This window comes from Entelurus aequoreus, linkage group LG08 (genome assembly GCF_033978785.1).
Source record: "Entelurus aequoreus isolate RoL-2023_Sb linkage group LG08, RoL_Eaeq_v1.1, whole genome shotgun sequence".
Lineage (NCBI taxonomy): Eukaryota > Metazoa > Chordata > Actinopteri > Syngnathiformes > Syngnathidae > Entelurus > Entelurus aequoreus.
Genome location: NC_084738.1, coordinates 17,920,225 through 17,946,257, shown reverse-complemented (window position 1 = coordinate 17,946,257; position 26,033 = coordinate 17,920,225). Strand labels below are relative to the sequence as shown.

The 26,033-nt window shown below is 41.0% G+C and overlaps 2 protein-coding genes across 3 annotated transcripts; one reads left to right on the top strand and one right to left on the bottom strand.

Moving 5' to 3' along the window:
• On the top strand, positions 1-14,357 carry zgc:92313 (uncharacterized protein LOC436869 homolog). Its single transcript, XM_062055784.1, has 6 exons — positions 1-347; positions 813-928; positions 6,615-6,694; positions 10,382-10,653; positions 13,556-13,707; positions 13,785-14,357. The coding sequence occupies exons 1-6, from the start codon at positions 302-304 to the stop codon at positions 14,040-14,042; spliced, it is 924 nt and encodes a 307-aa protein (XP_061911768.1). The 5' UTR covers positions 1-301; the 3' UTR covers positions 14,043-14,357.
• On the bottom strand, positions 14,223-25,687 carry mapk7 (mitogen-activated protein kinase 7). 2 transcript variants are annotated; one of them, XM_062055781.1, is made up of 8 exons: positions 25,654-25,687; positions 25,404-25,579; positions 22,870-23,144; positions 22,601-22,766; positions 17,419-18,833; positions 16,287-17,329; positions 16,087-16,217; positions 14,223-14,849 (listed from the first exon to the last, which is right to left on the bottom strand). In XM_062055781.1, exons 3-8 carry the CDS (start codon positions 23,138-23,140, stop codon positions 14,702-14,704), a joined length of 3,174 nt encoding a protein of 1,057 aa, XP_061911765.1. In that variant the 5' UTR covers positions 23,141-23,144; positions 25,404-25,579; positions 25,654-25,687; the 3' UTR covers positions 14,223-14,701. The 2 variants fall into 2 exon arrangements, with proteins under 2 accessions (XP_061911765.1, XP_061911764.1); XM_062055780.1 differs by lacking the exon at positions 25,654-25,687 and having other exon boundaries at positions 25,404-25,595.
• Positions 25,688-26,033: the final 346 nt, after the last annotated feature.

The window sequence follows — 26,033 nt, the reverse complement described above, 5'->3', positions numbered from 1 at the left end:
TAGGTTGATGATTGAGAGTTGCAGTTTCTCCTTCTGGAATGTGCCTGAAGCCGTTTGCGCTTCAATCTGGATTTAGTTGTGGATGTTACTGGACTCGAACACTGCACTGCCGCACTTTAACCGGGATTTATCTTCCTTTTTTTATTCGATCCAAAAACAACACTCACGAGGCGGAAAGGCCGACGACGTACACAAACGCCATTTTCTACGGATTCTAGCTAACTCTAGAACCTAACTTCCCGCTTAACTCCTTATTTGAGCTGGACTACATCTTAATTTGTGACGCTAAACACCCTTTAGAATGTCTGTTAAGCCACCGTTTATTTGCGTTTTTTTGGGCGTAACAGGTGAGTGACCGCCCTCCACTTCTTCCCTGTCGACGCCATGTCTTTGTTTTCTTTGTCCTCTTTTTTTTTGGTCATATAACGGAACATATAGAACCTGTCATTACGTGAACTCGTATTCATTTGTTACCATTTCCTTGCTGTTCGTCACAGTTTCTTCAAACAAAATGATAAAAGCTTGTGCAGTCCGAGTTGTGCGTTGTCGTTGACAGTAGTGTTTTAGTATCTACCTGAAAGTCCATATATGGTCAATGAATTGTTAGTATCCGTTCATGTGTGTGGTCTGTACGAAATATAAGCACTTTTGCTACAGTTTATATGCTATTATTCATTTACGGACTGAAACACATTATTTTTTAATAGTAAAAATGACCTTTTATTTATTGTTTATATTTGTCTTAAGTGCCAACCCTGCTATGTTCTTCTTTATGTACCCCACTTAAAAATGTGTTTTATGTTAACTTCTAGGATTTCTGGCCTCATCCTACGCCATAGATTGTGGTCGACCACCGCTGTTGGAGAACAGGATTGTGGGAGGAATTGACTCCGCCGACGGGGAGTGGCCGTGGCAGGTGGACATACAGGTGGGTCCATGCAGACACCGGTGCTTCTCCTCCTCCCCCACCCTTTGATGGTATCTGGTGTAGAGATGAAAATATTTTTTTTTCAGGGGCGATACCCAATTTTTAGTAGTCATTGAGGCTGATGACCAATATTTGGAGCCGATATTTTCATTATTCGGGCAGCACGGTGAAACAGGGGTTGGTGCACGTGCCTCACAATAAGGTTCGAGGTGTTTCTGTGTGGAGTTTGCATGTTCTCCCCGTGACTGCGTGGGTTCCCTCCGGTTACTCCGGCTTCCTCCCAGCTCCAAAGACATGCACCTGGGGATAGGCTGATTGTCAACACTAAATTGGCCCTAGAGTGTGAATGTGAGTGTGAATGTTGTCTGTCTATCTGTGTTGGCCCTGCGATGAGGTGGCGATTTTTCCAGGGTGTACCCCGCATTCCGCCCGAATAAATGCAGCTGAGATAGGCTCCAGCGACCCCGAAAGGGACAAGCGGTAGAAAATGGATGGATGGATTTTCATTATTCAATTTCCACCCCATAATTTCTGATCGGATGATGTTTACAGTAAAAGTGGATGTCATTGTGGTACGTTACTGGACTTGTAGCCGGCGGGTGTCGTGCGAAATTCTCTATCCCTTACCGGGGGAGCTCTGTGCCTTATTCAGACAGTAGCAGCGCGATGTCAATGATTATAGATATTATGTATCCCCTACTAACTTTTTATGTGATTAATAACAATTGCTGAGATGTTACTGATGTCACGTCCGGCTCGCGCCCAATTAATACTGGTGGTGGTCAAGCTAGCTTTTTGGATTGATTGAGAAGTTTGGATGGCACAAAAAGCCAAAAGGCTTGTTTCTATTGTGGTCCATTAAATATTCATCACATTTGATACATTCGATAATAAAAGATATACAAACTGTAACATGTGTATAAAAAATTACGTTAAAAAAATTGATAAATTATATACATATACACAGTATACATGTCAGGTGATTTGAAAAACAATATATACAAAAAATGGGGGGTGGGTATATACACTGTACATGAGCTCTGTTTTCAATATGTACTAAGCGCCATTTAGCCTTTCTCGAAGAAAAAATACCTAATGCTTGTGTTGTTTTTGGCTGTACAAATTGCGAAAAGGATAAACGTTTCTTCAGAGTTCCTCAAAAAGTAAGTAAAAAGGGAGGAATAGTGCAAGATTTTACGAAGCGACGAGAAAAGCAGCTCACACTCCAGTTAAATGCAGCAGAGTCGAATAATGCATGTGTTTGCAGTTATCACTTTGTTAAAGGTTTGTTTGATATGCTTTTAACGTTTATTATTTCCCATTTACCGTATTTTTCGGACTATAAGTCGCAGTTTTTTTCATAGTTTGGCCGGGGGTGCGACTTATACTCAGGAGCGACTTATGTGTGAAATTATTAACACATTACCGTAAAATATCAAATAATATTATTTAGCTCATTCACGTAAGAGACTAGACGTACAAGATTTCATCGGATTTAGCGATTAGGAGTGACAGATTGTTTGGTAAACGTATAGCATGTTGTATATGTTATAGTTATTTGAATGACTCTTACCATAATATGTTACGTTAACATACCAAGCACGTTCTCAGTTGGTTATTTATGCGTCATATAACGTACACTTATTCAGCCTGTTGTTCACTATTCTTTATTCATTTTAAATTGCCTTTCAAATGTCTATTCTTGGTGTTGGGTTTTATCAAATAAATTTCCCCAAAAAATGCGACTTATACTCCAGTGTTTTTTTCCTTCTTTATTATGCATTTTCGGCCGGTGCGACTTATACTCCGGAGCGACTTATACTCCGAAAAATACGGTAAGTATTATCTTGATATTTGTATTTCTTAAACACATTTACGACGAGTGTTTGGAAAAGCATCAACTTGGTGAATCTAAATAAAATAAAGAAAATGTGAGCAAAACCTAAAAGAGTTACGCTTTTACTAAAGACAACAATTATAAATTAAGCGTTCAGCACATACACAATGTTGACATCTATAGTTATATTTTAATAAAGACAGAGAAAAACTGTGTGCAAAAGCAAAAAACATCAGTGGACGCGAAGTTAAATCCTAGCAAAAACTATGCATATTAATCTTGGAGAGTCTTGATACCTATTTCTTTATCGCAGCCACACACAAAGAAGTTGTAGACTTCCATGCTTTTCAAGGTTTCATCTGTTTTGTCATGTAGGATGGCGTCTGGAGCACAATAGTTCTAAATGTCTGGGAACGCTGCCGACGGATAATCCTTGATATAACTCGACAGATCTGTTATTGATAATGTATAGGGATCTATTCCATTGCATAGTTATATTTTTTGTTCGTACCTGCTTTTTGCAGGACGATTAAGTCTCTTTGGTACTCAGATAGTTTGCGCGCTGCTTGCTGTACAACAGCCATTTTAGCTTCGTAGACCATCACTGGTTTTCACTTCCGGGAAGAAGTTACGTGTCAGTATAAAAGCAATACTAGTATAGTTTTTTAAATTATTTTTTAAAATCAAACTTCTGACAAGTAGCAACATGTTTTATGCGACGCAAATGTTGTGATTACTTTAGCATCAAACAATGTTGGGGGATTTTACCAATACCTTTTTTTTAACCAGTGTCTAATGCTGTGGGTCAGAGGAGCATCAACATTTGCATTAAAAAGTATGCTAAATCTCCCAGGGAAATTATTTATTTACTACAATGATATGATTTTCTCTAAAAAGGCTAAAAAAATGTATACTTACTAATAAATAATAACAGTTTTGTTTTAAACGTCCATCCATCCATTTTACAATATAATTACAACACTTTATGTACATATTTATATACAGATTTGAACAATAAGTTATTCACTGAAATATATGTATTAATTGTGGTTCTTACAAAAAATATATCTTATAAAATATAAAAGCTAAAATGTCTCTTAAAGCTCTGCCCCTTTAATTAGTGCCTACTAAATAAATGATAAATAATGATACATGGGTTATACTTGTATAGCGCTTTTCTACCTTCAAGATACTCAAAGCGTTTTGACAGTATTTCAACATTCATTCACCCATTCACACACACATTCACACACTGATGGCGGGAGCTGCCATGCAAGGCGCTAACCAGCAGCCATCAGGAGCAAGGGTGAAGTGTCTTGCCCAAGGACACAACAGACGTAACTAGGATGGTAGAAGGCGGGGATTGAACCCCAGTAACCAGCAACCCTCCGATTGCTGGCACGGCCACTCTACCAACTTCGCCACGCTGTCCCCAATAATTTAACTTTAGCCTACTACTACAACTATATTATTTACCAGCAACATAAAGGGAAACAGAGGCAGAGGTCCTGCCACAGTCAGTAACAAATAAACAGAAAACAGTAGTGGTCAAATACAAATAAGGCAACAAGAGAAGTATCCTACACTTCTCTTTTGTAAAGTAAACCTGAACAGCCTATATGGGCATCTACATCAACTATATAATTTGCCTGAGAAGCTGGACAGGACAAAAAAAAAAAAAAAAAATTTTTTATTTGTGGCAGACGTAATTCTTTCGTGGCGGGCCGTCACAAATAAATGAATGTGTGGGAAACACTGTGTAGTGATTTTGTTTTGAAATAACACATGCAAGTTTTGGAATTGCTCACTCTGTTGAGCTCACACATTTTTCAAAATGTCATAGAACAGTGTCTCGGTAGGATGTGGGGATAAAGAATTCTTGGAATTGGTCGTCGTTAGAAAAATAAGTTGATGAATGCCCGCTTTCGAAATTAATTTCAAGCACAAAGATTCGGGCAAAGCACTTTGCGGTCTTTGCGATGAGAAAGTGATCATATATGGTGGCAAAGGTTGGTTGTCATTGAAACAGCATTGCGAAGGTAGCAAATAGAGGTGGGGGAAAAAATAGATTTTTAGATCAATCGCAATTCGGACATGGACGATTATAAAATCGATTAGTAAACGTCGATAATCGATTTATTTATTGTAAATTATGTAATGCAGACCGTTTCTAAAATGTGGCTGACTGCAGCAAGCCTAATCACCAAGAGATCCGACCAGCTTCTTTATTATAGGGCACTTATGGTGCAGACATTAAATATGACATAATAAATGTTATGAGAATTTAACTGTTTCTTATTACAAATGCAGTGTTTATAATTGTTGCAAGTGATAAACGATTATTTAGTGAAACAAAAATAAATGTAAACTGCATCGATATACATAAATTAAAGATGCATCAATAATCGATTTTTTAATCGAATTGTAGTTTCTGAATCGTAATTGAACCATGAGATTCCCACCTATAGTGTCAAAAATGCAAAAAAGAAAATATTGAGAAAAGAAAACCACAAACTGCCCGGTGAGTAATTTTCATAATTTACATACTAGATATTATGTTTCATGATTTCAATTATGGTTTAAAATACTATTAAACCCCGTAACTTGTACTAGATATAGTGCTGCATTGCCAAAGTTGACTACAAAGCGCTATAAAGTTTCCTATAATCATTAATTTATTAAGATTACATGTAATCAAAAGCTTAATGTCCTAATTGAACTAACACATACTTGTAGCAGACACCATGAATGCAATCTTACATCCATTAATTTACTAAGTGACTCACTATTCAAACAAAATATTTGAGTTTTTACAATTACAATATTTGTTATCATAATTATGTCATTATTCTTCAATATATTTAGAAAAATTATATTTTAATACATTTAAAACACTAGCCCAGGCTATTTTCTTTAAATTGCATTTTTACAGAATTTCTATGTAGGAAATGCCTTCTAAAGCGTTTTAAAAATGGTAAAATCTCTTCAACTTCAGGGGGCAGGCACCGCACCCTGAACCCCCAAAGGCCCATTTTGACCCCAGCTGATATTTTTCAATTCCTTATTTAATTTTTTTCCCCCTTACGGGTATCTCTGCTTTTAAAGAGCCCAGGCTCCGAGTGTTGTGGGCGCAGGCTTGTGGAGCGACTCTATTGCTGCGGAAGTGAAAACAAACAAGCCGTGCCTGCGAACCATCTAAGAAAGAAAGACAAAAACTGGGTTTCCCGGCGAAAATTGGAGACGTACCATTGATCATCACTGCAATAGAAAGAGGGAAAGTGCTGACTTGGCCACGTTAGCGCAGTGGTGAAAGTAGCTGAGCACACCGGGGAAGAACGCAAACAAATGCCTTATCAGATATCAAAACACATTTGGGGAGAATTATTGACAATGAGATAATTTTTTTATTATCTGGCTACGGAGAGGGAAATCTGGCCTTCTTTCCTTAGGCTGCTGCCCCCGCGACCCGACCTCGGATATGCAAAAGAAGATGAGTGGATAGACATTTTCTACTGCTTGTCCCTTACAGGGCCGCGGGGGATGCTGGAGCCTATCTCAGCTGCACACTTCACTAATTTATTTCATTGTTTTAAATTCTGGTATGATATCTGTATATATTGTCTATGCTGATGTAGTGCTGTTGTAGTTGTTTGCGGGGGAAAAAAGCTTTTATTGATAATAAAAGTCTGGTATACGTTCAAATTTCACCGCCTAGCTGACAATCGGTCCATCCCTAATCTGGTGTGTTTCCAAGCAGTCTTGAAGTATCTTTTATGAAGTTGACCTGAAGATCGAGGGATCCACTTGTGATACCAAGGTGACTCACGTGTATTCCTTTTTGGCCTCCAGACAGAGGTTACTGGTCACGTCTGCGGAGGTTCCATCGTTACGGAGAACTGGATCCTGTCAGCGGCTCACTGTTTCCCCAAGTGAGAACACACACACTCACCCACACACACACAGTTCTGGCACACTCGAGTCAATCGTCACATGGTGAGGATGTCCTTTTTGAATCCCAGGCAACATGTATTGCCTTTTTTTCATAACACAAATGGAATTTAAAGACATATATTAATACATTCTACACTGTGGAGTTGTTAGCTTTGGCTTTGTGTTAAGTAGACAAAACACAGCCCTATTGTATCTATTGATAAGCAGCGTTAACAGTTAAAAACCATGAAATAATTTTTTTGTGGAAGTTTATACAGCTCCGACTCACTCATATAGTCTTGTCTTGGTGCATTTTGAAATTGAAGATGCTTACTAACTTTCACAGAATTAAGCACACCTGCCCAGTGAATGTATATGTTGGGGTGTCCTAATTACTGTACATTGGAATCTTAATTTACAAACTTAATTTGTTTTTTAACATGTTTCATAAATATAAGAGTTTGTGTGTTGAAGCAAAATCCTCCATAAGAACAAATGTAAACATAAATAATTGGTTTCAGTCTCAAAGTCTATATTTTCGGAAAAGTTTATACACTTTAAACACAATATAAAGCGTTATATGGTACTGTATGTCAAATAAACATAAAGGGGGTGATAGATCAACTTTCTATTTAATAACAAGACCAAAACAACAACTGAATTGTCCTTCTTTTGTATGCAACCGCCAAAGCACACACATTGTCACTAGTCCTGTGGTGAAATCACAAAACTCCTTAAAGCCCAACTTAAAGTACCAGTAGAGTGGAAAAACAAGTTGACTTTATATTCTTATTTGCGTTTCATTGTATCCAGTAAACCATATCCAATTGTATTTACAATCCGCAAAGTATGTGAAAATACCGTCTAAACATCACAAAATGCCACAAATTCAGTCAGCCATTTTGAATATTCCGCTCCAAATACGTTCGGCTATTTCTTGAGATTGACGTCACTGTAGTAACGCTTCTACACTCTGACCATGTTATCAGATCAGTCATACTGGAAATACGCAAAAATTAAAAATGTGCTATCTATCATTCACAATCCCTGTATAGGACATTTACACATGTTTTTAGTTTTTTTTAATGCATTCTAAGTTGTAAATAAATAAAAAGTCAGCTAACAATGGAGTCTATGTGGGCTCTCTTTTTCGACCACAAAACTCTCTAAATAACCATCCAAAACCTGCAAGCAATACTCTTATTTACATCTTGTGTTCTGAATATTATTCTAATATCAGTAATGTTGTTATTATAAGCGCTAACGCAGACAAAGTATTTTTAGCAATGATAACCGAGAGCTAACTATAGTTTATGCTGCGTTGGACTCAAGGAAATACTTTAATGTGATTATAAAATGAAACTAAAGATGGCAGTAAAGCAACATACATTGATGCAAACTGCCATGAAACTCTAAAGAAGAAGAAGCTTATGCACTGCAGCATTGAGCCGGCCGCGCCGGTGATGTCTTATTTGCTGCCGTTCTGCTACCGCATCATCCAGTCTTGCTCGTCAAAATTCTTCTAGATTATAAATCATGCCTCTCATCTGAATATTAGGAGGATTTAGCCATGAATCCAGAAGTTTTTCTTCTGTGACATTCAGTTCATATCCGAAAATGGAGACAAACACACTACAGTAGAAGGCAGTGTCAGACTCAGCAGCAACTTTTTTAACCCTTCGTCGTGTGGATTAAAATTAATTATTCATCTAAATGGGTAGATATGGAGATCCTATCAGTCGTCCTCATAGTGAGAGCAGACATCGTACGGTGAGTGATCATTTTATTATGTTTGTAGTTTGTATTTCTTGTTGAGCACTTAGCAATACTGCTACATGATGTTTAGTGTTTCACTAAAGCTGGATCTGTTTACCACAGCTTATAAAACTTGTAGCTCACCCTCCTTATATTCAGGATAAAAAAATATAAGGTTCTGGACCATATTTTTTCCCAAAGTGGCTCCCACAAAGTCTGCAAGATTTGCATTGTTGTTGGTAGGGAAAGAATCTGCGGTTCCTACCTGTACGTCACACGACCACGTGACTGGCTAGCTCATTATCTCTCAAAATGGCTCGGGAATTTCTGTGAGATTTATACTATTTTGATCATACCTATTTACTTGCACACTTTGTAAGTCTTTCTGTGTCTTACATCAGATATATATAATAGCTACAATATAGAGGCAACTTGTTTTTCCACTCTACTGGTACTTTTGTTTGATTTGGGCGGCGCCAGTGGACCAAAGAGGTGTTTTGCCAGAAGGAAGACGTTTATTTCAGTGCCCATAGCAACACACTTCCTACTTCCGTCAAAAAATGTGTGTTCTTACTTCCGTCAACATTAACATGTGTGTTCTAATCATGGCAGACTTTGTAATAGACTAAGAAGACAACTATTTTGGGGCAAATTAGGATTCCTGAACCTGAATATATGGAGAATGAACTGCTGGTTATAGAAGCTGAGCGAACACGAAGACAGGGTGAAACAAAGCTGACGGGGCCAAAAGAGTGTAAATGTGGAGCTTGCCAAGCTATGCCGACAGAAACGGAGTAACAGAGTGCTTCTGCTGCACTGAGTGGCACACAAATGTTTCTATCGACGGAAAGCCTTCTTGTATCTGGCAAGGAGGATACTGCTCAAAGAAACTGCATGACAACAAAAGACAAACGGTTTGTGTTTGCACTAACAAACCCTGCAGTAGTAGAAACTATTTTCCACCTACCTAAAATTAACTGGAAAAAACGTCCCCGGCCAGCTTGACCAAGTGGACAACTGCCCATCGAGTAAGTCAATATAATATTGATCATGATACATGCAGCACATCATACTTGTTAGTACAACTACATACACTGTCGTGATAGTTGTGTACTAAAGAAATTACATTTGGGCTAATACTTTACAGATACTGTAAAACGATTGTTTTTCAGTCAGTACAGAATTATGTCCTATGACAGTGTTGTATTACAAACTCAAAAGCCTACGCTTGCTAATGTGAAAAAAGTGTGAGTTTCTCTGAGCAAGGTGACATAACTACATTAGAAAAACAGTTCCTCAGTGTTCGCTTTAACAAAAACACTTGCCGCAGCTTAATTATTCTACAGGTTACGGAATGTAAATAAAGTATTGTTGGCATTTTTATTTATTAGAGGCAGAATGGATTGCTCCAATTATCAGCATTGCTAGCCAACTACAATGAGCAGATTATTACAAATTACAATGCCAAAAAACCATGTACTTTTCTGTCATAAGGATTATGGACGATAGGCAAAATTCCAAAAAAGTGCAGTTTCCCTTCAACTACAATAAGGAATTAAAAATTTTTTTAATACACTTTGCCTTGTTGGTTAACCTTTGTGTTCAGCCAAAGTAAGTGGGAAGTGGGATGAGGCAGACACTGTTGACATTGATGTGGATACTTTCTGAATGTTTCAAACCACACATCGCTTGTCCATTGCTTTCTTTGGACTCATATTGAGCTAGCAAAACTTGGAACATGCTGTAAAATGGTTAAAAAGCACACCAAGTAGCAATTAGCACAATAACTCGCACACAATGAATAAGGTACGTACATCAAAGCATTATTTTTTTTGATCTGTGGTATGTAAATCGAGAAGTTTGTAATATGTGGGGTTCGTAAATCGATTTTCCACTGTACCAACGAGTGGGCATTTCTCCTCTCCTTTCAGTCCGTCCGATGTAAGTTCGTACATCATATACGCCGGCCGCTACCAGCTGAACGGCTTTAACCCTCACCAGTCGACGCACCGCGTGAGCTACGTGGTGATCCAGTCCGGGTATGTCGAGCCTCACAGCGGTAAGGATGTGGCTCTGGTGCGGCTGTCCACCCCATTGACCTGGTCAGATTGGATCCGTCCTGTGTGCCTGCCTGCCTCTGGCACCTTGTTCCCAGGTGGCATGCCATGTTTTGCCACCGGCTGGGGAAACATCCGCTCTGATGGTAAATTTTGACTGATTTATATTATTATGAAAACATTGTATTGTTAATACATTTTACACATAGAGAATATGTTTGCCTAAAAGTTAGCAAATACATGTACAGTTGTGGACAGAATTATTAGCCCTCCCATAAGAATTCAATTGTTTTAAAAAGTATTTCCCAAATGCTGTTAAAGAGAGAACTTATTTTTAACACAGCTTTTCCAAGCACCCTACTTTCATTTTGGATGCTTCTAATTTTTTCATTTGTACCCAGGAACTAAGTTATTTCCCGAAAACCAAAAATAACTAGAATCCAAATTATTAGCCCTGTTAAAAACTCTCAGCAGTTTGAGAGACAGCAAGTGTTGGAAGCGATGTGCTCTGGTTAATCAAACCTATTTGAAGTCACCAGTGAACACTGACTCTGGAAGAGGGATCTGTAGAGCAGTGCAGAAGATTCAGTTCACTCTGGATTATTCAGGACTCAGAAAGCGTCATGCCAAAAGCAAAATAAATCAGTTTAAACTTAAGAAAAATCATTGATGCACACAAAGCAGGAGGTGGATACACAAAGTTATCACAGCATTTCCAAGTGATAGAACTGAAGTGAGAAGTATCATCAAAAACTTTAAAGACCGTAACATGATACCAAACAAGCCTGGCAGAGGTAGGAAAGGAAATATTTCAAAGTCTGGAAAGAAAGCTAGTGAGAGATGTCTAAAGAACAACTGCCAAAACACTACTGAATGACTTGGCCAAGTCTGAAATTGTAGTGCAATCACTAGAGCCCTGCACAGGAATGCACTGTGAGGCTGCAGAACAACTTCTGCAATAAAGACCCATTCGAGCCAGACTGAAGTATGTAAAGGACAATTTAGAGAAAGACTATGCATACTGGAAGCGTGTCCTTTGGTCAGATGAAAGAAAAGTAGAGCTCTTTGGCCATGGAGACACTGCTTATGTCTGGAGAAAGAAGCATACATCCCAAAGAACACGGTCCACACAGTGAAACATAGTAGTGTAAGTATTATGCTGTGGGGATGCTTCAGTGCATTTGGAACTGGGAATCTTGTCAAGGTGGAAGGAATCCTGAAGAAAGAAGGATATTTGAAAATCTTTGAGGAAAACCTCAAGCAGTGAGCAGCAAAACTGGGTATGGGCCGCCGCTTTGTCTATCAAAAGGATAACGACCCAAAACGTATGTCACTCCTAGTGAAGAATGACCTCCAGACGGCCAAAGTGAATATTTTTAAATGGCCCGCACAAAGTCCTGATTTTAATCCCATCGTCATTCTTGAGGGATAATTGAAGACCAATGTCCATGGCAGGAGACCGTCATCCTGCGGAGCTTGAGAGGTTTGCCAAAGACTGGGCTGGGATTGCTCTGGAGATGTTGTGGAAAACTGTAACAAAAGATGACATGCTGTTATCCAGTAAGGACACACAATTGCCTATTAGCATCAGAGGCTAATCATTTTGACTCTGGCCATTTTTGGTTTGAATTAACTTTGTTCCTGTGTGCAAAAAAAGATAATGGAAGCATCCAAAATGAAATTAGGATGCTTCATAAAGCTGTGTTTAAAATGCTTTCCTCTCTTTAACAGCACTTGGAAATACTTTTAAAAAATTTTTTTGGGAGGGCTAATAATTCTGTCCTCAACTGTATAAACTAGTTAATGGTCTACATTTGTATTGTAAACTGTGTAATAATAATCTCACTCCCATACCAGCTGAATTTGTAAAAATTGATATACTGATTGTTGTGGGATAAATCAAGTCTATCTTATCTTATTACAATTGAGGCAAAATGGGGTACTACTTAACTGCGACCAGCAGAGGCGCTGTTGATTCTGTCTCGACTGGTTTACAGTCCGAGGCAAACCAGTTAAGTGCTTTATCAAAGGGGACCTATGGTGATTTTTTTGTGGTCTAAATAAGACATAGTGGATATTCTTTAGTGTAAATTTTGCTCCGCAGTCACATTTATAACCCTTTCTTTGAGTCGGTCTGCAAGATGTTCTTTTCAGGCATTCAGAGATTGCAAATGAAACCATGCCTCATCCCTGCCAAAAGTATCATAATTTATCTTTTCAAAACATACACTGTTTAAAATGTATATCTTGAAGTCGTCACTACAATACACAGTCGAAAATAAACTTCAAAAGCATTATACAAATTCACCTGCACACTCACCGATCGATGTAGAGTTGCATATGAAACAGCTGCTCTTTGTGGCATTCACTGCACTGCATGTCTCACGTCTTTGTGATTAGGCACATGCCAAGATTAGATGAAAAGGATACCTTATCTTACTTTTTTTGTGTCCTCACAGCCCTCTAGTTAAGCGCTTTACTAAATGGCCCACCTCTCTATGACATCACAACGTAGAAAGACTGCAAAACCCTGCAAATGGAGGCGTCTAAAACTGTATGCAAGCCCATCTATCCATTTCCTACTGCTTGTCCCTTTCGGGGTCGCGGGGTGCGGATGGATGCATGCAAACTCACACCAAAATGCATAGATCAACACAAGTATCCACCATGGTAACAAGATTTATAAGTCATGAAAGACGAAAAGATCTCCTTAAATGTGTATGTATTTTTTTGTGTAAAAACTCTTCTGCCAACTACAATTAATGTTAAAAGAAAATTACCTAGTAAACTCACTCAAACCCCTCAAACAACAATGGGGAATCATTAAGGAATAATATGTAGCAAACAACCTTTTTAATGAGCATTGCGGGTGGTCAATGTAATGTATTAACAAAAAGTACACTAGCAGATTTTTTGGGGTTTGTCTTTAATCATGCAAAAATATATATTTGCAAATGTTCATTTTAGATGCAATTAATCAATCAAAATCATGATTGAAAACCAATGTTAAAAATGTCCTCATCCCTTTTCCTTCTGTTCCCTGCCCAGTCCCCCTGCCAGGAGCAGGGCCTCTGCAGATGGTGCAGCTGCCAATCATCTCGCAGGGTTCATGTCAGGAAATGTACCAGATGAACCAGGTGGACATCTTGTATGACATGATCTGTGCTGGCTACCAAGGAGGCGGCAAGGACTCCTGCCAGGTATTGTTGGGTCAGCTTTTATGTTGTTCTGTCTACATTCACGTGTGCCTTGTGACGCCGCCTTCCTGCCCCATCAGGGTGACTCAGGAGGGCCCCTCGTCTGTCAGATGCTGAACGGGACCTGGGTGCAAGCCGGAGTGGTGAGTTTCGGGCTGGGCTGTGCTGAGGCCAACCAACCAGGTGTGTACGCCAGACTCACCAGCTACTCCAGCTTCATCAGAGACAACATTCCCGATGTCCAGCTATATGGCCGAGGTCATCGGCACCAGCTAGGGGGGACCGCCGCGGCTCTGCTCGGCTCGCTGTGCACCGTGCTCAACTTGCTTAGGCTATAAGAGGATTTTAGGGAATATGAAACCGGGCCAAATGAAGAAATTTACCTTACGATGGATACACCAAGAAATGTAAAATAATTGTCGTTTTTAGATGTAAAATGTGATTTTCGATACTTTTCTTATTTGAATAACAACCATGAGCTATACTGTTTTGTTTCAAATAAATTTCTTACAATACAAGTCCTTACATCAATTCCCATCACAAAGGCTCAAGGCAGGCGTGCCCAAACAGAATCTTATTCTTCACCTTTTAGTTACAACACTAAAGCCAAGCCAACGTAGAGCAAGAATATCTTAAATACATGTATGCTTTTTGTATGTGACCAAGTAAACGGGAGCTTAAGTTTCATAACTGTCCTAACCCTTTTTTTTAATGTATATTTAGCATCACCATTCTCCTTGGTAATTTCAGTGTTTCATTGTGTTAACATGGCCAATAAAACAGACTTGGAATGTTCCCCTCTTAAAATAAAACACCCTGTATAGATGGTATAAAGTCAAATTTTACTAGTGTGTTAACATTCACAGGCTGACAAAAGGTAGATTTTTTTTTTTTTTTTTTTTACAATTCAAGATGGCATCAAAGTGAAAATCAACAGCTCAGTAATGCAGTTTACAAGAACTACTTATAAATTAATTAAATCTAAGGAAAAATTCAGTCAGGCGTCAGGCGGAATAGAATCAGAGAGGATCATGGGAGAACCGAGCTGGAGCTCCTGCTGCAGTGATTCCAGGTCGGCCGGAGTCATGCGGTGAACTTCGCTCCAATCAGATAAGAGGGAGGCCGAAAGCGGAGCTGAATCGTAACTGTAAACAAAGAAGCGTTGGCGTGTGCACAACCGGGACTAATTGAGGATGCAGTGCATGCAAAAAGTATTCACAGCGCTTCACTTTTCCACATTTTATCTTACAGCCTTATCCCAAAATGGAATAAATTCATTTGTGTCTTCAAAATTCTATAGACAATACCCCATAATGACAATGCAATAGGGGTTTTAATTTTTTTGCAAATGTATTTCAAAAAAAATAAAATAATCAAATGTACATAAGTATTCACAGCCTTTGCTCAATGCTTTGTTGATCCACCTTTGGCAGCAATTACAGCCTCCAGTCTTTTTAATACACTGCCACAAGCTTGGCACACCTATCTTTGGTCTGTTTCGCCCATTCCGCTTTGCCGCACCTCTCAAGCTCCATCAGGTTGGATTGAAAGCGTTGGTTTTCATCCAGGATGTGTCTGTACATTGCTGCATTCATCTTTCCCTCTATCCAGACTAGTCTCCCAGTTCCTGCTGCTGAAAAACATCCCCAGAGCATGATGCTGTCGCCACCATAATTCACTGTAGGGATGGTATTGGCCTGGTGATGAGCAGTGCCTGGTTTCCTCTGGAAATTACGCCCGGCATTCACGCCAAATAGTTTAATCTTTGTCTTATCAAACCAAAACATTTTGTTTGTCATGGTCTGAGTCTTTCAGGTGCATTTTGGCAAACTTTTTACTAGGAAATGTCTTCCGCCTGGCCACTATACCATACAGGCCTGCCGAAATGGTTGTCCTTCAACAAGGTTCTCCTTTTCTCCACAGTATAATGCCAGAGTGACCATCGGGTTCTTGGTAACCTCCCTGACAAGACTAAGATGAATGCAGCAATGTACAGAGACATTCTGGATGAAATTAAACACTTCCCATCCAATCTGATGAAGCTTAAGAGGTGATGCAAAGAGGAATGTGCGAAACAGCCTAAAGATAGGTGTGCCAAGCTTGTTGCATCGTATTAAAAAATACTTGAGGCTGTAATTGCTGCCAAAGGTGCATCAACAAAGTATTGAGCAAAATCTGTGAATACTAATGTACATGTGATTTTGTTTCATTTGTAACACATTTGCAAAAACAACAAAAAACTTCACATTGTCATTATAGGGCAACATGTGTGAAATTTTCAGGACAAACCTGAATTTATTCCACTTTGGAATAAAGATACAAAATATGGAAAAAGTGAAGCCCAGTGAATACTTTCCGGGTGCACTGTAGATTAGATTTTACCTGTCACGGTCGCAGTGTTGCAGCTCTGTGAGCGACTGGGTGAGAAGATCGTCCAAGTCGAAGCCCACACCATAGCCGGCCCCGCTGCCTTTAGGGGTGACGGAGAAGACTGGAGGCAACACGTCCTCGACCTGAGAGAGGGAAGGTCAAATTGGATTGATCCAACTTTGATTTCTATTTTCTATTTGATTGAGACCCACCTGAGACTTGGAGAGCTGTAGGGTTACTGTGTGGATGTCAGGAGCGATGGAGGGGCCTTGCTGCCCTGTATCTGTGAATCCCAAACTGGTATGAGCCTGCGAGGGCACCCCTAAGGGCCCACAGAGGGCGTTGGTGGTCTGTGGCCCTGCTTTCTCCCCTACTGAGGAGCACAGTTTCTCCATTGGTCCACCGTTAGCAGCTGAGGTTGTGACGTGATGGTTGAGGTGATTGTGGCCGTTGGTATCGCTGGTGCTTATTGTAGTCTGGCCCTTGGTTAAAAAACTCTCCAGGGGTAGCAGTTGCGTCTGCGAGTTGGATAGCGCTTGACTTTGGAGAAAGTTCTGTTGCGGCTGAGGCGGTGTCCTGTGTGCCTTTGCGTGTTGTGACGGCCTTGTCTCTAATTGCTGTCCGCTCCAATTACCCAAACAGTTGAAGGCGCTCGGGTTGCTGCTCTTGTCGTGAGGTTTGAGCACGTTGTTCTTAACAAAGCCACCGGTGGAGGCCATGAGGTCTGCACAGCCGCTTACAGCAACAACAATATCTGCTGGTTTCCGCTGGCTCATTGAGAAAAGTAAGTGCTGGTTTTTGCTGGGAGGATGAACCAATGTGGCCTGACTCGCTCCAAGTTGAGAGATTAGCTGCTCATGAGATAAAAACTTAGTCGCATCCTTGTCTGCTTTACTGTTGGGCAATCCTTCAGCGTTTTCACACCCAACAGCATGATTCACATTACAGTCCTTATTCTTCCCTCCGTCACTGCGGCCGTCCATCATCTTTGTCCAGCGCTGTAAGAGGCTTTTGTCGTTGTCACTCAGTAGAACCCCGCCCAGCGAGTCCCCCCGCCTGCCTTCTCGCCGCTCCTTCTCTTTAAGTTTCCTCTCTCTTTCCCTCGCCCGCTCCTGCCTTTTCTTCCTCTTCTCCTCTCGCTCACGCTGGCGCTCCTGAGCCGTGACGGGCCGGCGCAAGTCCAAATTAGAAAGAGATGAGGACGCTCCTCCTCCTGTGGCGGCCGCATCGGTACCCAGAGTGGACGCGCCGCCATCTACAACGCAAATAAGCAGAAAAAATAAATTGAAAAATACATAAATCCTGAAGTCTAGAATAGCACAAGGCCTAAATATCCAACCATACCTCCCCTGGCTTTATTTCGGAATAAAGCAGCTTTAAGAGCTGCTTTGGTGTCTTCCGATATGGCCCCTTCTTTTCTGGTCCCATCTCCGGTGCCTTGCAGTGGCCTCTGTTTTTTTGCCAGGGATTGTGAGAGGTTGTGAGACAGTGATTGGACTTGGGCCACTGACAGCGACAGAGAAGGCGTCATGGAGGAAGGGGGCTGGTTCTGGCCCGGCTGAGACCGAGGACTTTGACTGGGGACCACGTTGTCCGACATTGGTTCCCCATCGTGACCGGACACAGGTGTGGTTAGATCTATGGTCTCCGGCTGGCCGTTGTCCGAACTGGCGCTGGGCATGTCCACATCAACCGGGCCGCTTTCGCTTTTAGTGAGGCACGGTAAATTGAGGGCGTCTTTGTTAGAGGTGTGCATTTGGTGTGTGAACGTACAGTTTGGCTCGGTTGGTTCTTTTTGCTGTGAGGAATCTGCGTCTCTCATTTGCTGGACGTGTGAGGCTTGTCCAACATCTATCGGACCTTGCGTGGACTCTGCCAAGCTTGGGGAGACACATTGGTTGCCGTTATCCGGGGCTGCAGTTCCTCCTCCTCCGTTGGCCCTCGCCAAGGGCTTGAACTGGAGCCTTTGGCGAGAGGCCTGCTTGTTCCTATGAAAGTCTTGGATCTCTATCAGGATTTCCTCCTTTATTTGCTCCTTGCTCATCGGAAGCTTGTCAAACTCAAAATCAAAAGCTGGCACACATATAGGCTCGTCGTCGGGATCGTGGTACTTCGCGAGGTAAGGATGTTCCAGCGCTTGAGTCACGCTGATGCGCCCACGTGGGTCAAAGCGCAGCATGGACGCCAGCAGGTCCAAAGCCTCGGCCTCAGCTTGGGGGTAGACTTTGGCGAAGGGCACACCGGATTGAGATGGAAGACTCTGAACGTATGAGCGGACCCTGTCAGCTCTAATAGCACCAATTAGCCCCTCTGGAGGGGTTCCCAGCACGGACAGAATGAGCTGAAGCTGGTGGACATAGTGCTTTCCTGGAAAAAGCTGCTTCCGCCCCAACATTTCGGCAAAGATGCAGCCTACAGACCACATGTCGATCGCCAAGCTGTAGTGATTCAGAGACAGCAGCAGCTCGGGAGCGCGGTACCATCGGGTCGCCACGTATTCAGTCATGAAAGAGTGGGACTCCTCCGGGTGCGAGCTGAGACCCCGAGCCATGCCAAAGTCGCCGATTTTCAGCTCGCAGTTCTCATTCACAAGTAGGTTGGAGGGCTTAAGGTCACGGTGGATGACGTTGGCTGAGTGCACGTACTTAAGGCCACGGAGAAGCTGGTACAGGAAGTAGCGGGTGTGCTCTGATGTAAGCGTTTGGGTAGAGTGGATGATCTGGTGCAAGTCACTCTCCATGAGGTCCAGCACCACATACCTACAAGGACAAGGAATAGAAACAAGAGAACTCAAACTGATGCTACAAGGTACTGGCATTAAAAGCAAATATTTACAGTATTTTTTGGACAATAATGCACACTTAAAACCCTTTCATTTTCTCAAAAATGGACAGTGTGCCTTTAACCCCGGTGCACCATATTTATGTATTAATTCTGGTTGTGGTACCTGGTGTAATGATAAATGTGACCAGTAGATGGCAGTCACACATAAGCAATAGTAGAGTCATGTGTAAAGACTGTATGGCCAACTTGGTTTCAGGCAATCTCCTCAATGATTGGTCAAAAGGCACTCACGTCACTACAGGGGCGCAATCACTACTACCAACAATGAGCTGATCCTATGTGTTTGTGAAGCTTCTTCGTTATTTTTTTAGTGTGTAAAAATGCCATGTTCAGCATTTCGCATTATGAAAAAATAACTTTTACCTATTGATAATTCGTGAAAATTTGTGCGCGTCCACCATTGTGCTTTGACCTATTATGAAAAACTAACTTTTACCTATTGATAATTCCCAAAAATGTGCGCGCGTCCACCAGTGTGTGTGTGTGTGTGACAATCATTGGTACTTTAACTTTTTAACATTGCAGTCTGCGCTCCAGTCAATACGCAGAGGCTACCTTTTTTCTATCCTATTATGGGGCATTCATCCTACGCTGTTGCCATTTCTATTCCTAAGTAACTTTCAGTTCAAACAAATCTGTCAGACAGTAGACTCACTACCTAAATAAGACCACCCACAAAACTGTGCATCCTGAAGAGACGGTCAGAAAGCGGCTTAAAGATGGTCTGTAAAAAATAATCTATGCAACATTTTGACCAAAGAACCACCATTCCATGCTGTGTAAACCACAAGGAAGTTTTTTAAATGTGTGAAAAAAAAATCATAATACGACCCCTTGAGTACGCTTTATAATCCGGTGCGACCTTTTGTATGAAAATAGACCCAACTGTTCATGAAAAGTGCACTTTATTATCCGGTGCGTTTTACTTTATAATCAAGTCATTTAAAGGCATTGAATTAAACTAGGGTTGTACAGTATACCGGTATTAGTACAGTACCGCGATACTAATGAATCATATTCGGTACTATACCGCCTCTGAAAAGTACCGGTCCACCACCCCCCGTCGTCGTCACGTCGTGTCATGCCTGGTTCATGAGCAGACGAGCATGTTCGACAACGCACAAAAACGGAGTACTTACAAACAGACAATGTGTGTAGACAGAAAAGGTAGAACGGACACATTTTGGCTTAAAAACTAACGATAAAGGTGAAGTTATAACACGGAAACGCCCACCGGAAGAGGTGCTTTAAGACATGGCTAGCTAGCTAACAGCTAAAGTCCAGCCGCTGTCAGCCGCTCCTTCTAAATCACTAATCCTTGCCTCCATGGCAACAAATAAAGTACATTTCTTATCATCCCTGCAGGACAAGGAATAGCTAAATATGCTTCACTACACACCGTAGCTCACGCCATTGGTAGATCTATACCTGACATCCACTGTAATGATACCACGTACAAGAGCGTATCTAGTCGGTACTACTATGATTAGGTCGATATTTTTTGGCATCACATCTTCTTTCGTTTTTTTTAACTTATATTATGTTTATAAACCCAGGAAATATGTCCCTGGACACATTAGGACTATAAATATGACCAATGTATGATCCTGTAACGACTTGGTATCGGATTGATACCCAAATTTGTGGTACCATCCAAAACTAATGTAAAGTATCAAACAACAGAAGAATAAGTGATTAATACATTTTAACAAAAGTGTAGATAGAACAAAGAGAAAGTAAGCAGATATTAACAGTGAATGAACAAGTGGATTAATAATTCATTTTCTACCACTTATCCTTAATAATTTTGACAAAACAATAGAATGGAAAATGACACAATATGTTACTGCATACGTCGGCCGACTAATTAGGAGCCTTTGTTTGTTTACTTACTAATAAAAGACAAGATGTCTAGTATGTTCACTATTTTATTTAAGGACAAACTTGCAATAAGAAATATATCTTTAATGTACCGTAAGATTTTTTGTTCAAATAAACCCAAAAATGAAATTTTTTGTGGTCCCCTTTATTTAGAAAAGTATCGAAATAATTTTAGTACCAGTACCAAAATATTGGTATCGGGACAACACTAAATAAACACAACCACGCTGTTCGGATTGTCTTAGAGGACATTTTGGCTCTCATCTAAATAGGCTTCATTAGGGATGTCCGATAATGGCTTTTTGCCGATATCCGATATTCCGATATTGTCCAACTCTTAATTACTGATACCGATATCAACGGATACCGATATATACAGTCGTGGAATTAACAAATTACCGTAATTTCCGGACTATAAGCCGCACCTGACTATAAGCCGCACCAGCTAAATTTAGGGGAAAATACAGATCGCTCCATATATAAGCCGCACCCGACTATAAGCCGCAGGGTTTTGATGTGTAATTAGCGTAGTATATAGGGGTTCCTGCTACCACGGAGGGGATTGTCGGGACAGAGATGACTGTTTGGGAACGCAAAGCGTCCCATTTATTAACAATAAATCTGTCAATCATTCAATCAAACTTTCACATCTTTGAGATGGCGAACAGCATTCGCGCAGAGTACAAATAATACAACGGTGCAAAGTAATACAAAGTGCTCGCCTGTACGTTATCAAAATAACCAGCCTACCGGTATATGAAAAGTCAGTCTTTAATCATTGTGTCATCGTCTTCCTCCTGCGTACTAAAACCACCCAAATCCTCTTCGTCGGTGTCGGAGAAGAACAGGCCGTAAATAAGCCGCACCCTTGTATAAGCCGCAGGGACCAGAACGAGGGGAAAAAGTAGCGGCTTATAGTCCGGAAATTACGGTATTATGCCTAATTTGGACAACCAGGTATGGTGAAGATAAGGTCCTTTTTAAAAATTAAAAAAAAATAAGATAAATAAATTTAAAACATTTTCTTGAATAAAAAAGAAAGTAAAACAATATAAAAACAGTTACATAGAAACTAGTAATTAATGAAAATGAGTAAAATTAACTGTTGAAGGTTAGTACTATTAGTGGACCAGCAGCACGCACAATCGTGTGCTTACGGACTGTATCCCTTGCAGACTGTATTGATACATATTGATATATAATGTAGGAACCAGAATATTAATAACAGAAAGAAACAACCCCTTTGTGTGAATGAGGAGAGGGAGGTTTTTTGGGTTGGTGTCCTAATCTTGTGTTTTTTATGTTGATTTAATAAAAAAAAAAAAAAAAACGATACCGATAATTAAATAAACGATAACGATAATTTTCGATATTACATTTTAAAGCATTTATCGGCCGATAATATCGGCATTATCGGACATCTCTAGGCTTCATCAATTCATGCTCTCAGACTTAGAAAGCTATAATCTGATAGGATGGTGCTGGATCCTTCGTGTTGAGAAATGTCCTCACTTTAAAGGATAAATACGCCAACATCATTGTCTAAGAAGACGTTTTGACTCTCATCCAATCAAGCTTCATCAGTTCATGCTTTCACACTTAGGAAAGCTATGGTCTGAAAGGATGGTGCTGGGTCCATCGTGCTGGGGGACATGTACCCACATTAGAGAATAAATATGCCAGTCATCGTCTCAAACTAGAGCTGTCCTAAATCTGAAAGCAAGAACGGATGAAGCCTGCTCTTAAGAGAGGTGAAGCGTTTTGTAGGATTATTCACCAAAAGAAGAAGCACAGTACGTACACAGACTTGAAGGCAGAGTGAGGAAGGTTCGGCTGCAGGATGTCTTTGATAGCGATGATGTTGTCATGTTTGAAGTGCTTGAGAATTTTCAGTTCCCTTAAGGTGCGCTTGGCGTTGGTCACCACTTCAAAGGCATTGGAGATCTTCTTTATCGCCACCTGCTGGCCTGAGTTACGCAAAGCACAGAAAAAGAATGAGTAAAACTGCAAAGCAATTGTAGGCTTGTAATACACACAGGATAGGTTGGTTTGGGAAGTAAACATCCGTACCATTGTCTCGTCTCCTGGCAGACGACACAACGCCATAAGCCCCGGTACCAATGGTTTCAATTACGTCATACTCCTCGCCCACATCAAACTTCACATCCAGTGAGTGCTTTTTGAGCAGAGCCAGGTTTTTGGCGGTCGTACTGGTGTCTGTGTTCCCGCCCGTTGCCTTGATTGTATGCTGGTTGTCATTGCCTTTCACAGTAGTCATTCTTTCAGGCGCCACGGCCACAGGTTCACCGTTTTTACCATCTCCACCATCCTCAGATGACATATCTCTGTAGAAATGACAGGGATATTATTCATTTGACACTTCCATCATCCATCCCCATCCATTTTCTACCGCTTGTGCTCTTGGGGTCGCAGGGGGTGCTGGAGCCTATCTCAGCTGTATTCGGGCGGAAGGCGGGGTACACCCTCAATCAATCAAAGTTTATTTATATAGCCCTAAATCACAACAGTCTCAAAGGGCTGCACAAGCCACAACGACATCCTCGGCTCGGATCCCACATCAGGGAAAGAAAAAAGCTCAACCCGATGGGATACAATGAGAAACCTTGGAGGGGACCGCAAATATGGGGACCCCAACCCCTGGGCGACCGGTGCAATGGACGACGAGTGGGTCTAGTTAATAGTGTGAGAGTCCAGTCCATAGTGATGCCAGCAGGGGATCACTTGTTAATTAGGGAATGGCTTCACTACAGTATAACCCCACAATAAGACTAAATTAGGGTACACATTTGTGAAATGCTTTTAGCTTCAAACCCTGCAAGAGGCCCTAGACCAGGGGTGTCAAACGTATGATCAGGATCAGGCCCACGAAAAGGTTTTATCCGGCCCGCGGGATGAATTTGCCAAGTATAAAAATTAACCTGAAATTTTTGAATGAAACTAACTCATCTTTGTAGATGATGCTACATATGTACAAACTAAACCACATGGCGTTAGTGCAGTATCAGTCGAGGAAAATGATCAAGCTACATAAATAACATACTGTAATTTGATTTTGATATGTTTTTATCTAGATGGATTGAAAATTAACATCAATCAGTTGACTGATGAACATTATCACATAATTTATTCAGAAAATATAAATACCGACAAAGATAGAATACTATTAACCGCAACATGCAACACTAAATGGCCCCTAGTGTGTGAATGTGAGTGTGAATGTTGTCTATCTGTGTTGGCCCTGCAATGAGGTGGCGACTTGTCCGCTTCCGCCCGAATGCAGCTGAGATAGGCTCCAGCACCCCCCGCGACCATACTTGCCAACCCTCTCGATTTTTCCGGGAGACTCCCGAATTTCAGTGCCTCTCTCAAAAATCTCCCGGGGCAACCATTCTCCCGAATTTCTCCCGATTTCCACCCGGACAACAATATTGGGGGCGTGCCTTAAAGGCACTGCCTTTAGCGTCCTCTCTCACCTGAAAAGGAGACTATTATATATGTCTCCGTTATACATAGGTTTATCTATAACCCATAAAGTATGCAGGCACGGAGCGATTTCTGAGCGTGTGTTTATTCCATCCGGCACGTTAATACACTGACACACAACATACGGATTCCCATCATGCATTGCTTCAAAACTACGGCAAGTAGTAATGTCCAAAAACATAACAGAGACGAAGCAGAAGAACGAAGAAGAGACATGGCGACGACGAGTAAGAAGAAGAAGTACCCTTGCAAGTTCCAAAATTATTGGAAAAAATTATTTCAGTTCATCCAGGACAGCTCGAAGGGGAAGGGGTATGATGCCTGCAAATTTTGTAGATCAGACTTCTCCATTGAACACGGTGGCCGAACGGATACTCATTCATGATATATATATATATATATATATATATATATATATATATATATATATATATATATATATATATATATATATATATATATATATATATATATAAGAAATACTTGAAAATATATACACCCCCGCTACCTCCCAAATCTCCCGAATTCTGAGGTCTCAAGGTTGGCAAGTATGCCCGCGACCCTGAAAGTGACAAGCGGTAGAAAATGGATGGATGGATGTAAATGTAAAAAAAAAAAAAACACAATATAATATTTGTACAATTTCAGAATGTGCTTGTTATATTTTTAAACAAAGAAAACAATCTGAAGTTGTCTTTATTTTTAAGTTATCGTGCCGTGATTTTACCAGTCCGGCCCACTCGGGAGTAGATGTTTCTCCATGTGGCCCCCGATCTAAAATGAGTTTGACACCCCTGCCCTAGACTCACTTAATGACATGATAACATAACTAATGACTGGCCAAGACACAATACATGATTCCATGCATTACACTAGCTAGTAAAGCCACCTCTAGACTGCAATCTAGTAAACCTTACGTTTTGAATGTTGTAATTGTCTACATAGCGTCACGCAGTGCCGGGCAACGCGCCCCAAACGGCAAATCCGGCATTTATCTCCCTATCTATCACGACAGGGGCGTAGCCTGGTCAACCTTTATAAGGCGTTCTAATAACGTACGAAGTTAAATCTAGTGTCATTTTTGAGTGCATAAAACCAACCGTGGAGGTGTTTTTCTCCAGAAGGAAGTCACCAGAACACCGCTTAATTCAGCATTGAAAATAAATCCCGTTGTCGCATGTCTGTCTTGTTTTTAATCTGGCATTTCCTTGTCTTTGTCTTCTTCTTCTGGGTCGTTTCACGGCGGTGGCCAGCCATGAAGTTGCACGACCGCCATCTGCTGGAGGAAAAACAATATGTTAAGCGCTTGTCCATTCATTCGGTGGTTATCTCAGAACGAGGATGGATTACTGTTGTTTAGCATCGCTTCCGTGCATTGCAGCATCGTCTCCATAAAGTATTTTTTTTTTTTGCCAATATCACAACGGGGACGCATGGAAGAAGGCACGTCCTGTCTGGAGTGTCGTGTACATTTAAGAAAGTACTTTGCGTGGCATTTTGATTGGCTACTCACTGGCCAATCAAATGTGAGGGCGTGTATTGGCATCCAATAGGGGCAGGGAAGGCGGGACAACCACGCAAATTGTAGTTGAGGCTTTTAGGCAGAGGTCCCCAAACTTTTTGACTCCGGGGCCGCATTGGGATAGGCTCCAGGGCCCCCGCGACCCCGAAGGGAATAAGCGGTAGAAAATGGATGGATGGATATATTATATGTAAATGTATGTGTGTGT

Coding starts and splice junctions, on each gene's coding strand:
- mapk7 (XM_062055781.1), bottom strand. CDS start 23,140: ATGTCATCTGAGGATGGTGGAGATGGTAAAAACGGTGAACCTGTGGCC. Junction 22,767..22,869: donor TGCCAGGAGACGAGACAATG/GTACGGATGTTT, acceptor TGCGTAACTCAG/GCCAGCAGGTGGCGATAAAG. Junction 14,850..16,086: donor CAACACTGCGACCGTGACAG/GTAAAATCTAAT, acceptor CTTTGTTTACAG/TTACGATTCAGCTCCGCTTT.
- zgc:92313 (XM_062055784.1), top strand. CDS start 302: ATGTCTGTTAAGCCACCGTTTATTTGCGTTTTTTTGGGCGTAACAG. Junction 348..812: donor CGTTTTTTTGGGCGTAACAG/GTGAGTGACCGC, acceptor GTTAACTTCTAG/GATTTCTGGCCTCATCCTAC. Junction 6,695..10,381: donor GCGGCTCACTGTTTCCCCAA/GTGAGAACACAC, acceptor CTCTCCTTTCAG/TCCGTCCGATGTAAGTTCGT.